The sequence below is a fragment of the Zingiber officinale genome, chromosome 11B, assembly GCF_018446385.1.
Source record: "Zingiber officinale cultivar Zhangliang chromosome 11B, Zo_v1.1, whole genome shotgun sequence".
Classification (NCBI taxonomy): domain Eukaryota; kingdom Viridiplantae; phylum Streptophyta; class Magnoliopsida; order Zingiberales; family Zingiberaceae; genus Zingiber; species Zingiber officinale.
In genome coordinates, this window is record NC_056007.1 from 56,125,736 (window position 1) to 56,139,365 (window position 13,630).

A 13,630-nucleotide genomic window follows, 5' to 3' on the forward strand; every position below is an offset into this window, starting at 1 on the left:
CGATTGCGGAATGACGTCAGGGGTACTTTTCTGACATGGGCTCGTTAAGGTATGTTTGGGGAAGCGTGCACGCATCGAGAAGCGTGCACGCATCGAGAAGCGTGCTCGCGCCTCCCCGGGGTCCTATATAAGGACCCCCAGACGTCGACGAAGGTATGCGCAATCCTCACTGTAACCACAGTTACGTTGCGTCTCTCATTTCTCGTTGCCTGACTTGAGCGTCGGAGGACCGTCGTCGGGAAACCCCTCCCCACTCGGCTTCTTTGCAGGTCCATCGGAGATATTCATCGTCGGCCAGAGACAGCGGAGCATGCCACGTCCCCAGCGTCCGTCGACTCAGCGCTCGGACTGGATCAATATATATATATATTTCTTAAGTTATAAAATCTATGAAAGAAAATTTTAAATATCATTTGTCTAGATATAATTTTAAGTCATAAAATTAAATATATAAATTGTAACTGAATACTATACAATTTTAGAATTGTAAAATTTATAATAAATAATACTTGAAATTAAAATATATTAAATGAAATATATTTAATTTATCATGAGAGAGATATCATCACTAACCAATTACCTCACAACTTATGGTATTATCTTCTGAACACATTTGAATTTCTACTTCCAAGTGGATTCATCTTTAAACTGAGATATTCATTTCCACTTATATTTTGCGAATACTTAAATATAGGGGTGCAATTAGTTTAATTAGGTTAGTTGATCTAGGCAAGATAGGTCCATCAAACGAGTTGATAGACAACCATGTCGTGCAATTTAGGGAAGTCAATAAGTTTATTTGGGTTGGGTTGTTTGAGTGGTGTAGTCGATGTACACAATCCAAGCTAGCTCGAGATACTTGAGGACGAGAGTAAAGAACCCATAGGCGAGGGTGAAGGATGGAAGGTGGAGAGTAACTATCACCCTAATTAAGATAGAATGTGATAGTAGCAACCTTAATAAATAATAAGACATCCCCATTTTCCTTTTCGTATGCTCTCAGTATTCAATCCTTTTGTAAAGTAAACAAAGACTAAAGAAAAGCTATACATCAAGGCATCGTTTATTATTATTATTATATATTTTTTATTTTTATTTCATAAGTAAATTATAGAAAAAAATTTATATAAACAATTTCAAAAGAATGTTTTGAAGAAATTACAAGTTTGGAATAAATCGATGAATTTCCCTTCTAATTTATAAGAGAACTAAAATAGAAACTATTAATAACGAACGGCTGGGATAAAATCCTCCCGGTATGTGGCCGCATCAGAATCCTCCGCGTTTCAACAAACTCAGCCTCTCCACTGTCTATTGTCACTGGAAAAAGAGCAATTTGACACGACGCACCCGAATGCATACCCGGCCTACGAAGGCCCTAGGCGGAGTAGGCCCCCAACGGGCATTCATCCCCACCCAGCAAATAGGCCGAACAAAACAAAACACAGGTGGAGACGATAAGGGAAGGAAACCAAAGGACAGGCATGGAAGAGCGGAATCATAAGGAGGCAGAAGCAGTGGGTGGGCTCTCATTTCACATCTCCTCAAAAATGGACGGTAGAGTTCCAGACTTCCAGTGTTCCAACGATCGATAGGTGGCATCATATCGATCTCTGTGGCACTATTTTAGTACACGTTGCTATGCAGAGGCGGAAAAACTCAAGCAAGCAACCTGCTTTTGGCAACCAACTGGAAGCGAGAGAGAGAGAGAGAGAGAGAGAGAGAGAGAGACTAACTTCCTCTTCTCTTCTTCTTCCTTACTCCACACATCAAAAGAACCAAGGAACAAGATCCTAAGCAACCAGCAAAATTACAGTTCTATTACAAAGAATCAAATTCTGTTTCAAGTTTTTTTCCTCACAAAAGATGAGATTTATGCTTAATAGAGAAGAATTTACCTTTAATGTTGTTCAAAATGGCGTCTTTGGGATCCGAAGGAGTTCACTTCGATGCGATCTCAGTGGCGACAGAGAGGGCGGAGAGCTCGGTTTCTTCCTCGAATAGCGCTGGCTGATTGAGGTCTATGAAGCCATCATCTTTGATGCTGAGGGGAGCCGGCGACGTAGTGGCGGCGGTCGCGAGATGGGATCTTTTATGGCCGCCGAGGGCCTGGCCGGAGATGAAGGTCCTTGAGCAGTAAGGGCACTGATAGAGCTTGGCGGTGTTGGTGGTGGTGGGCCTCAGGCCACTGCCGTGGATTCGGACTCCGGTGGTGGTCGGGGTGCACTCTGTTCCTTCATTTTTTTGGTTCGCCCGGTGACCGCTGAGCGCTTGATACGATTTGAAGAACTTCCGGCAAGTGACGCACTGGTATTTGGTCCTCTTCGTGCACGATTTACCGGCGGCGAGAAGCGTCAACTCGTCGTCTACGTCCTCTTTTTCCTCATCATCAAGGGATTGGCGGCGCTCCATTTTCGATTTGGACCAAGTGTCACGCGAGAGCAACATGAGGCAGAGCGCGACGTCTTCTTCACGAGCGCCATCGGAGACGGAGCTGAGCCGCTCGGCCTCATCGGAGAAACCTTCAGTTCGTCGAGGACGAACCAGCCGCCGTCGGAAAGACGACGAATCCGCCTCGCTCTCTCCGACATAGGAGGATCCAGCACCGCCGCTCTCTGCCACGGCAACAGAAGAAGAAAACTCCGGATCCACGGCGCGGAAGCTTCGGCGCCTGGGGAACTCATACGTAGTCGCCTCCAAGAAAGACGACGATAATCCGGATAGCGAGGGGGGCTTCGGCCTCCGATGCCCGGGCCCGGCGGCAGCGGCGGTGGAAGCATTAACGACGTGAGAGCGCATGTGGCCGCCGAGGGCGCGGCCATTAGAGAATCGCCGGAAGCAGATCCGGCACCTGTGCCTGTCCATGTCCAGCCTCAAAGATCGGATCTTTTTGACTTCTCCCACTCCCAAAATCCAACTTGAATCCAGATTCAGCAACTGAAGAGCGAAAAGAGAGGAAGAAGTGGATGGAGATCACGAGGCGAAACGAAAAGGAAGTTCATAAACAAAGGCAATAAAGGAGGAGGATACAGTATCTCGGGGAGCATCGGTAGCGACTCCATGGCATATCTCGCTCGATCTTTATGGGCAATTTGGCACAGCGATCGAACGTAGAGCGTACGCCATGGCTCGGTCTGGCGCCTCCGCTTGCCACCTCGGCGAGACAGCGAAGTCAGCACTGGAAGCGGAAGACACAGCAGCTGTCGAGACCTCCTTGGAAGTGTTTAAATACCATGCCTGAACCGTCGACCAATAAACCGGCCCTAAACCGGTACGGTTTGGATAGCGACCCCAATCCTAATTTAGCATTTTCAACTGACATCAAATCCTTTGTCCCCGACTCTCTGTCCACCATCAGTGGCTTCTGATCGATCAGTATTATAATTCTTGAAAAAAATGAATTTAAAGGGTCATCATCCATACGATCGGTGTTGAAATCCAACTGTATCTAAGTAGATTTTTTTTCACCGTCAATCAAAATCCCTGTTCAGATCCGAATCAAAATCCCTGTTCAGATCCGACTGAATTCCAATAATGATTATCTCACTAAATTCACCTTCTTCCAAGATTATAGTACTGATCAAGACGGTGACTAAAGACCAACGGTAGTAGACTAGGGCGACGAGTGAGATATAAGAACAAACAATTTTAGAGACAGAATCTGAACTCTTTTCAACGACATGCCATTGCAATACGACATGTCATTGCAATTCTGCATTGGATCAGTGATGACTACGATAATCCACTCTAGACACTCCACAACTACATTAGAAGGGTGAAAAGAGAATCGGTTCCAGTCAGCTCAATTTCCATGTAGCACAACTTAAGTAGAAAATATTAACTTTATAACACCAATTATAATTCAAATGAATATTTGGTGGATGTAGCTTTTATTCATCTGTAGTTGTAGAATCATATACAGCATCAACTTTAAAGGGATACTACTATATTGACTTGTAAAGTTGTCGACTTGTTTCAACTGTTTGGTTTCTTCGAAGTCTCAAGCAAAAGTCTGTGTGAAGGCGTGGAATAAAATGATGTTTAAGTGCATCTGGTCCCTTAAATGACACCACTGCCCACTAACCTTCAGTGCGAGAGAAGGCATCCAATCAATTTCATGTTGCTAGTCTAGTATGCATATTTCCACTCAACAAAACATATTTTACAAGTTCTAAAAAAAACCTGTCAGAGAATTTGTATCTCATTCAACCCATTTACTGGTTAGAGTGTACACGGCAATAAGTTATGATAGAGTTTTGCTAAAATATGCTCCAGCTATCCCCTCCGATAATAGAAGAGTGAAGAAAATCTAAATAACCATCCTGATAATAGAAGACAAGTTTTCCTTGTTGACAAAAAATGGTAGCAGGCAGCAACAAAAAAACAGACTCTGAACTCCAACAGCAAGTGATCATCAAGTGTTTCATGTGCCTTCAATTCCATCTGGAGAGGACAGTAATGTTACGCCAATATGGATCATGCGATAATAGGAGTTAAATTATTCTAAATTTATGAAAAGAGATAGGCTGGATGCATATTGTACTATATTTAAGCTTGACAATAGTATAGATACACTAATTTTGATATGGTTGCACCACATCTAGAATGTATCAACTAAAGCTTCTCCAGTTAAAACCTGATGTGAGAAACAGTTTGTCAATTTTCTTGACACGCTCCTATCTCAAGTGTCAAGAACTTATGTTGCATTTTCTAATGGATTTTGGCATAGTGACTATCGGTTACAGTCTCAACACAATATCTCATGTTGTAAGTAAATCAAGAACCATCTTATAAAAGCTGCAGACTAACATTGCATTTCAAAAAAAAAAAAACAAAAAATGTTGCTCGGAAATATAAGCATCAGAGCTTGTATGAGTATCTTCAGATTTAAGATGTAGTCATCATCATTTGCTACATGAATCAATGTAAATAATTGAGTCAAGGTCAAATATTCTTCATACACATTAGATATTTCCAAGCTAAAATTTTGACAAAAGACACATGGATATACAAAAAATATCATAAAACTATTCCTTGAGTCTAGCATGATGGTAATGAATTGCAATTAGGGCACAATGACCACAACTTTTTCAAGCACTAATTGAGGTGAGTTATAAGCTTTATTGAAGTTCTATTGATACATAATGATCATATACAATGCTCATCATTTATATTAACTTCAACTCTTGAATCTGTATATTTAGTACTATGAGCTTATTAGCATTATATCCAACTGAAAAACCACTGGTACAGACCTATGCTAACCTTAGAAATTCAGAACTTGTTGTTCATAGTTCAATTGAAAACAAGGAGCATTCAACAAGTAAAAGATAAAAGATTCAATGCCACCCAGCAGTTAGTGTATGTGTCATCAACAGACAGCAAGGCTATGTCATATGGAAGGAAAAGGATCTCTGTCAATTCTATCATGATAGGCACATTACCATTGTATAACCCACATTTATCTTTGTCGATTTTGGTGTCTAATTAGTACTTGGTACTTGCAACATTCAAATAGGAGACTATTCACAATCCAGTCTTAATTTGCTAAATGATACACAATTAAAGATATCCATCCTGTCTAGTTAAGAATATCCAATCTCATCAAAAAATAAATGTTTCTTTTTTACTAACAAATTATGCAATTATGTTCAAGAAAGAAGCATGTCACAAAGTATGTAAAACCTGCATTGTGATTGGGTACAGATCTAAACTATTTCGGGAGCCACATACAACAAAAGACAGAATTAGACCATCAAAACCTCCAGGGAACAATTATAAGCAAAGATAGTGATGTACCACAAAAATATGTCAACAACATTTAAACTCCAGGATAGCCAGGAATACCCTGTGAAAGAACACGGCAACTCCGAGAAGTCGAGCTCAGGCACGAGGTCAATCTTGCCACCGCCACCGCGGTGTGAAGTGGGAGAAGAGATCCGCTGCAGCACCCCAGCTCCGCAGGAGACCTTCAAAAGCACCGGCAAAATTCAATCTTTAACGCAGAGAAGATCAATGCAGGAGCCAGGAGACAAAGACACACCGAACGAGAACAAATAGAATAAATCTTAGCGAACCTGGAAAAGGGCGGAAAGAGGCGGCGACCACGAGTGGGGGAAGCTGAAGCAGCGGCGGGCGGGCGAGAGGAGGAAGCAAACCACGCCGCCACTTTCGACCTCGAAAGGGAGGATTGGATTGGACTGAGCGAGGCGCGGCTTAGGGCTCGAAATCCGGCTGAAGCCATGGGAATTTGAGAAAAATTTGAGCAATGCGGCCACAGGCGGTTAGGGTTTATCGCTAGTTTGCGAATTGCTATCGCTTGAAGGGAGTTCGGGTCCACCGCGAGCTACAGCTGGTTTTTGAAGTCCAACGTTAAATAATACCATTTGGGCTCAAACTCGATCAAATATTGTTTGAGAGAGTAAAAATGTGTTTAAGGTCTAAGTGACGTGGGACAAAGTTACCGGAAAAAATTTTCTCATCCTTTAACTATACGTGAAGGATAGGAAAAAACTTTTCTAATCCTTTAACTAAATATATATAAATTAAATTAATCTCAAAATTTATTTTCTTTTATATGCTGTAAGGATAGATTATAAAAAATATGAGTTGAGCATAATCTTTTACTACATAAGGATGATTACTTGAAGTTAAATGTGAAGGATTAAATATATGTAGATGGACTCAATCGGTGGGCTTAATCTTAGATTTATGCTTAATTCACACACATAACTAATTATCATTAAGGAATTAAATTTCAATTAAGTAGCATAATGTTTTGAATTATTGAATATAGATTTAATGTATAGATATGTTAACCTATTTTATTAATATTAATGGACTATTAATGATGTATAAACTTTATGTGAAGGATCCCTATAAATTGAGCTTGGTATATAAAGGAAGAATCAAGAGGATTTGAATTTCTTCTTCTTCTTTGAACTCTTCCACATTGGTCGCCCATTCCTATAGAAGACTTCCGTTGCATTACAGGAACTTCGACGATAAGTAAGATCAATAACTAATGTGATGGATTCAGATTAAACCATTTGTTTATCATTGTTTTCGTTGTCTATCCATTGTATCCTTATTGATGATGATAACTACATCCCTAGATGCATCCTTTAGTTTGTTTTGATTTATTTATAATACTTTCAATTAGTATTAGAGCATATGATTAGCTTATCGTCATGTTTTAAGGTGCAAGGATTATTTCGATGGTTGGACAAACACTCATCCATTTTGTAACAAATTCCATTATGGAAGAGCAAATTGATGCGTATTCGTTGAATATAGCAACAAATAGGCTAGGGTTTACTAGAATTTTGATATTTTTTTCGCATTATTAGCGAAGAACACGAAGATTGGGAGCGACATGAGGATTTTCCACCACCATTAGAGAGGATAAAACCCTAATTCGTGAGCTATAGAAATGAATTTATAGACATGAGTCGACTGATATGGTATACTAGTCGACTAATGTGGTGAAATTTGGGCACAAATTTTTTTTCATTTAATTGAAGCGCTGAATGATTTGATTGGTTTTTTGAATCAATTGATTGTTATAAGCATTCAATCGATTGATGTGACTAAATTCGGGAATAGAGAATTTCTGATTTGACTTCACTAAGATCCGATCTTTGCACATTTATGAGCATTAATTGATTGGTCGATCAATCACCTTGTTTGGTCGATCGAACAGAGCAGTTTCTGTGTTCATTGAGATTTGAAGTTAATTCGCTATTAATGCTTTTATTGTTCGTTCGACTGATCACTAGGTTCGGTCGACCGATCAGCCTGACTTCCATGTTTGCTTCGGCTCGATCTGATCTCTGTTCTATATCAACCTGGTTCGATCGATCGATCCATGGGTTCAATCGATCGATCAGATCGATTCCTATAAAATAGAATTAAATAACTATTCTTGCAAAACAAAGTTAGCACAATGATAATATATGATGCATGAGTAGTAATTGACAGTAGAACTATCTTGATTTTAACTTGAAAATCTTCTTGGTTTCTTCAGTTGGATTAGCACCTAACGTTGTACCTTTTCCGGAATATGACCTCACTATCGCTCCTCTCCAGTTGCTTATCTCAACCTACCTGCCAAATATTGGTCCTCTAGATCTGTTTAGACTTTGTCGTTTAACATCGGATCGGTTCACTAAGGCTTCCTCTCGATACCAGATCCTCCAGATTAATCAAGCTTCCCTGCCAAGTGTCGGGTCCTCTCGACCCACTTGGACTTCTTGCCTAACTTCCACGATCTGCCAAGACTTTCCTGGTTGAGTAAACATCCAGCATACTTAGTTAACTTGTTATATCACAACAAGATTTAACTCGAACCTTTGACAACATCAAAACTCAGGTTCGATTCTGGTGTACCTTGCACCAACAATCTTCTCTTTTTGATGTTTGACAACTAAGGTTCAGAGTTAAGTTTATAACATATGCAAAGATAAGTAAACAAGCATTTTAACTTAACTCTCCCCCTGAGTTTATTAATATCCACTGAATTCACCATCTCTTTCCTTTTGACACACATAAAAAATTAGGGGATCAAAGACATAAGTTTTGGAGTTAATTTTGAAACCCAAAATTTCTAACCAAAAAATTTAAAGAAAAATTTAGTTTGAAAAATTTTCAAAAAAAATATCTAAGGTTTTAAAAAACAAAACTTTTGAAAAGTTTACTTAAAAAATTTCTAAGAGAAATGTTTGAACTAATTTAATTGTTTCTGGAGTGTTTAAAAATGAAGTTTAGTTATGCAGTGAAAAAATTTTAAAATATTTTTGAAATTTACTAAAAATCTAAATATTAAAAAAAAAAAATCAAAGTCTTAAAAAGTGGAAAGGTAATAAAGAAAATTTTGAAAATAAAGTTTGGTGAGTTAAATAATTTCATAGAAATGTTTTGAAAAAATTAAGTAAAAAATGTTAATTAAAATTTGAAATTTCAAAAAGAAGAATATTTTGAAAATTTTAAAGTTTTTAGATGGAATGCTCCCCTTAATTTGATATATTCCTAAAAGTTTAAGAATAGTTTGAAAAACTAAAAATAATGTCCTTATTTTGAAATGTCTAACCTACATATCTACTTGACTACCATAAGATAGCAGCTGTTGACTCAAATTGATTAATTTGAGATTTAGTTCCAACTAATTTGTTACTAGCTAAATTGCTCAAAACAATCAATGTATGTTGTTTAAAGCCCAGATTTATAGCGATGCACTGATATAAACATATGAACTCTTAAACTAAGGAATTCCTACTATGTTTGTGAAATATTAGCTACTAAAACTATAAGAGTATGTAATTCTAAAGTAAGTCCTAGCCTACTCCATAAAGATAAAATAATTTTCAAAAAAAATTTTGAAAAGGAAATTTTGAAATCAAGTTTTGAAAAGCTTAATAATTAATTTTGAAAGTAATTGTAAAATCTATTCTATAAAACACATGTATAAAACAAAAGAGATAAAATGCTAATTAAAAGATATAACTATTAAGTACCAAATCAAAATACAATCATAGCCATAATGTCCAACTAGTCTAGCAGAAAATACAGAAAGCTAAGTATCATATAAAGGAGATGGAGGATCGTGTGTAATGTGAAAGTAATCAAATATCTTAATCGGGTTTGATCAACTTAATAATTTGCAATATTTATGTCGGATTTGGTCAACCAAAACCTCGGTTCAATTGACCGAACCATTTTTTTTAAGAGTACTTAATTAATGTTTAAAAATTATAGTTTTAATTAGTTTTGAACTAAGTTTTAATTTTAAATTAAATTTTAATTAATTTAAGTTTTAATTAATTTTAATTTTAAATTAAGTTTTAATTAATTTTAATTTTAAATTAAGTTTTAATTAATTTTTCAATTAAGTTTTGAATTATGTTTAAGTTTTAATTAAATTTTTAATTAAGTTTTGAATTAAGTTTAAGTTTTAATTAAATTTATGTTTTAAATTAAGTTAAGTTTTAATTTTAAATTAAGATTTTAGCTAATTTTGAATTAAGTTTTTAATTAATTTTGAAATTATGTTTTTAATTAATTTTTTAATTAAATTTTGAATTACCTTTTTAATTAAGTTTTAAATTAATTTTGAATTAAGTTTTTAATTAAATTAATAATACCAAAAAAGGTTGTTCAACCCATGTTATATAAAAGGATTAACACATGAAACATAAGCATAGTTAGAACAAGTCCAAGTTACATAAAAGGATTAACACATGACTTATTATGTTATCATGATAAAATCAAAAGAAACATAGGCATAATATTTTAACATATGACTCACTATGTCATCTTATTAGAAAGTAAAAAAAACATAGATATAACTAGAATAAAAATTTAAAACACATAAAATTAATATGTGACTCATTAAATTCTCATGATGAAGAGCATAGAAGAAACATATGAGTAACTAGACCCAACATCCGAAATCTCTAAGATCTAAACCTACACATGACACAAAGTAATCATAAATTTGGGTTCAATTTTTATGGTATTTGTTGGTGCAATATTCCCTAGGTCAAGGTTGACCTGGTTGACTAAGCTTGAATTGGTTCAAGCTCGAGTCTTGATGTTTGTGTTGGTGCAACCTTAGGTCAAGGTTGACCTGGTTGACCTGACTCGAGTTGACCTGACTCGAGTTGGTGTTTTGATGTTTGACGATGTTTGACGAGAAGAGAAGTTCAATTCTTGATGTTTGACAAGAATAGATGTTTGGGAGATTGTTGGTGCAACCGTAGGTCAAGGTTGACCTGGTTGACCTGATTCGGTGAAAAGTCCAAGTATGGAGACTTGGCACTGGAAAAGTCCAAGTATGGAGACTTGGCACGGGAAAAGTCCAAACAGGGAGTTTGGCGCAGGGAAAAGTCCTGGTGAGTGAAGCCAGGCAGTCGGGAAATCCTAATGAGTGAAGCCAGGTGAAAATCCTAGTGAGTGAAGCTAGGTGAAGGTGAAAGTCCTGGTGAGTGAAGCCAGGCATTCGGGAAACTCCTGGTGAGTGAAGCCAGGCAAGGGAAAGTCCTGGTGAGTGAAGCCAGGCAGATTGGAAATCCTGGTGAGTGAAGTCAGGTGAAAACCCTAGTGAGTGAAGCTAGGTGAAAGTCCTGGTGAATTAAGTCGGGCAAGGGAAAATCCAGATGGATCAAGGTGATCGGACATCTGGTGTTGGGAAGTCCAAGTAGATCAAGGGAGTGATCGGATACTTGGCACGAAGAGGAAAGCCCAAGTGGGTCAAAGGGATTGACCGAACACTTGGTGGAGAACTCTAGCAGGTCAAGGGAGTGACCAGATGCTAGGAATGATGAATCAACAGGTCAAGGTTGACCGGATGTTGGTGTAGAAGCCTGAGGTTTAGGGCTGGGGAGTTTGGATCGGTCTGGGGACCGATCCAGTGATACACTGGATAGCCTGATCGGTCACCAGACCGATCAGTAACCATCCAGTAGCCTACTGTAGGTTATCTGATCGGTCTGGAGACCGATCAGACAACGATCAGGAGGCGCAAAGAAGTTCGGGAGAAGAGAAGCCTGATCGGTCTACGGACCGATCAGGAGGTTCCCTGATCGGTCTGTGGACCGATCAGGAGGTTCCCTGATCGGTCCATGGACCGATCAGAGACGGAACAGAAGCGAAGGCTAGGGAATGGATCGGTCTGTGGACCGATCCACATGGAGCCTGATCGGTCCACAGACCGATCCAGGCACTAGCCGTTGCGACGCAATGGCTAGATTTCTTCTGTGTTTCTTCGCTTTCTTCGCAGGTTATAAAAGGAGGGCTGCTGCTGCGAGCCTCCTTCTTCTTACTTCTTCTTCTTCCTTGGATTGAAGCTTCTGCTTCTGTGCTCTGAGGTTCTAAGCTTTGTTGAGCTCGCTTCCGAAGCTTCGCGTGAGCTTCCAATCGTCGATCAGCTGCTGCAGTTGGGTTGTGAAGTTGCTGCTTCATCGCCTCCGGTCGACAGAGAAGGCAAGCGAGTGTTGCATTCATATTGTTGTTTGTATTTGCTTCTTGCTTTCCTTGTACTCCTTTCTTGTTGTTACAAGTATTGTGGTGAGGTTTCTCCACCCACAATGAGCATTTATTAGCCGGTTCTCCGGGGACTCATCCACCGACGGATTGATAGGCTTCGTCCACCTTACGGACACGCCGAGGAGTAGGATTTTATCTCCGAACCTCGTTACATCGGTTTGTTTGAGGTTTGTTTTCCCTTTCGTTTCTGTGTTTATTTTCCGTTGCGCTAACACGTTTTGTAGAAAGAAACGACGATTTGGTGTCGGCTATTCACACCCCCCTCTAGCCTCCGTACGAAGGATCCTAACAAGTGGTATCAGAGCGAGGTTGCTCTTCGTCGGATTAACACCCGGAGGAGCACAAGCTAGAGAATGGATCGACTCGGAGAAGACATCACGTTTCCACCCTTCTACGAGTGCTGCGACTTCGCGTATTGGAAGGTAAGAATGAGGTATTTTTTTATGACTAACCTTGAAAATTGGAGTTGTGTTCAATTAGGTTTCAAGCCTCCGATGGACAAGAAAGGAGAAACCCTAGAGAACAAGGAGTGGACCAAGGAGCAAATCCACCAATCAACCATCAATGATGAGGTAATGAAAATCATTGAATTTTCTTTACCTAATGATATTTTGTGTAAGATAGGAGGATACAATAATGCCAAGGAGTTGTGGAACAACTTGGCCAAACTCCATGAGAAGAGCCCCACTTCAAGCCATGAAGAGGAGCCTAGTGAGCCAAGTAGCTCACATCGTGGAGGTGAGGAATTAGAAGTTGAGGGCTACTCAACATCTAAAGAAGAAGAGGAGGTGAGTTCTTCTTCAAGATCGGAGCACGAAGAAGAAGCTTCTACCTCCGGGAGGGATGAAGAAGAGAGCATCCATCCATCCTCAACCCTAGGTAACTCAAACACTTTAAGTTCAAGTAAATTGCATATAATGTGTTTTGAGTGTAGGGAATTTGGACATTACAAGAGTAAATGTCCAAAGAAGACTAAGAAGACTCCACTGGCGCCAAAGATCAAGGAAGTCGGAGTCCCAAAACGCAAGGGCAAGGAGCACGTGGTGTGCTTCCAATGCAAGCAACGGGGACACTATAGGAGTCAATGTCCAAGGGGAAGGCAATCTCACAAGGACAAAAGACCAAGCACGTGTAAAGGGGGAGCGAAGGCAAACCCTAAGGTATCCTCTAAGGTTCATTCTTGCACTTCTAATAAGATACATGCTAGTAGTCTTATTGCAATTGTCAAGAATGATAAGCATGATAATCATAGAAATCAACATGTGTGCTTAGGTGCTAAACATCTTAGCCTAGATAAGAACAATACTAGGAAGGCCAACCCTAGGATTAACTCATCTAAGGCTAAGGAGAACCTAGGTAGAAACCCCAAGACAACTAGACATATGCCTAGGAACACCTCAAGAAAGAATGATAAATTAAAACTTGAGGTTTTAGAGAAAGAAAATCAAGTCTTGATGTCAAGACTTAACACTCTAGAAAAGGCCCTAAAGAATTTAGAGAAGTCATCTCTAGGGTTTAAGGGTCAAAAACCAATGTCCAAGGACAAGAAAGGTTTGGGTCACAAACCTAAGTCCCAAGTGGTCAAGCC

General features: G+C 39.1%; 2 protein-coding genes across 3 annotated transcripts; both read right to left on the reverse strand.

Moving 5' to 3' along the window:
• Nucleotides 1-1,775: 1,775 nt before the first annotated feature.
• Nucleotides 1,776-3,308, reverse strand: LOC122034690 (zinc finger protein ZAT1-like). The gene is made up of 2 exons (XM_042594022.1): nt 3,031-3,308; nt 1,776-2,937 (listed from the first exon to the last, which is right to left on the reverse strand). Exon 2 carries the CDS (start codon nt 2,863-2,865, stop codon nt 1,942-1,944), a length of 924 nt encoding a protein of 307 aa, XP_042449956.1. The 5' UTR covers nt 2,866-2,937; nt 3,031-3,308; the 3' UTR covers nt 1,776-1,941.
• Nucleotides 3,309-4,126: 818 nt separating this feature from the next.
• Nucleotides 4,127-6,344, reverse strand: LOC122034691 (protein NONRESPONDING TO OXYLIPINS 2, mitochondrial-like). Of its 2 annotated transcripts, XM_042594024.1 has the most exons (3): nt 6,078-6,344; nt 5,848-5,969; nt 4,127-4,443 (listed from the first exon to the last, which is right to left on the reverse strand). In XM_042594024.1, exons 1-3 carry the CDS (start codon nt 6,242-6,244, stop codon nt 4,424-4,426), a joined length of 309 nt encoding a protein of 102 aa, XP_042449958.1. In that variant the 5' UTR covers nt 6,245-6,344; the 3' UTR covers nt 4,127-4,423. The 2 variants fall into 2 exon arrangements, with proteins under 2 accessions (XP_042449958.1, XP_042449957.1); XM_042594023.1 differs by lacking the exon at nt 4,127-4,443 and having other exon boundaries at nt 5,675-5,969.
• Nucleotides 6,345-13,630: the final 7,286 nt, after the last annotated feature.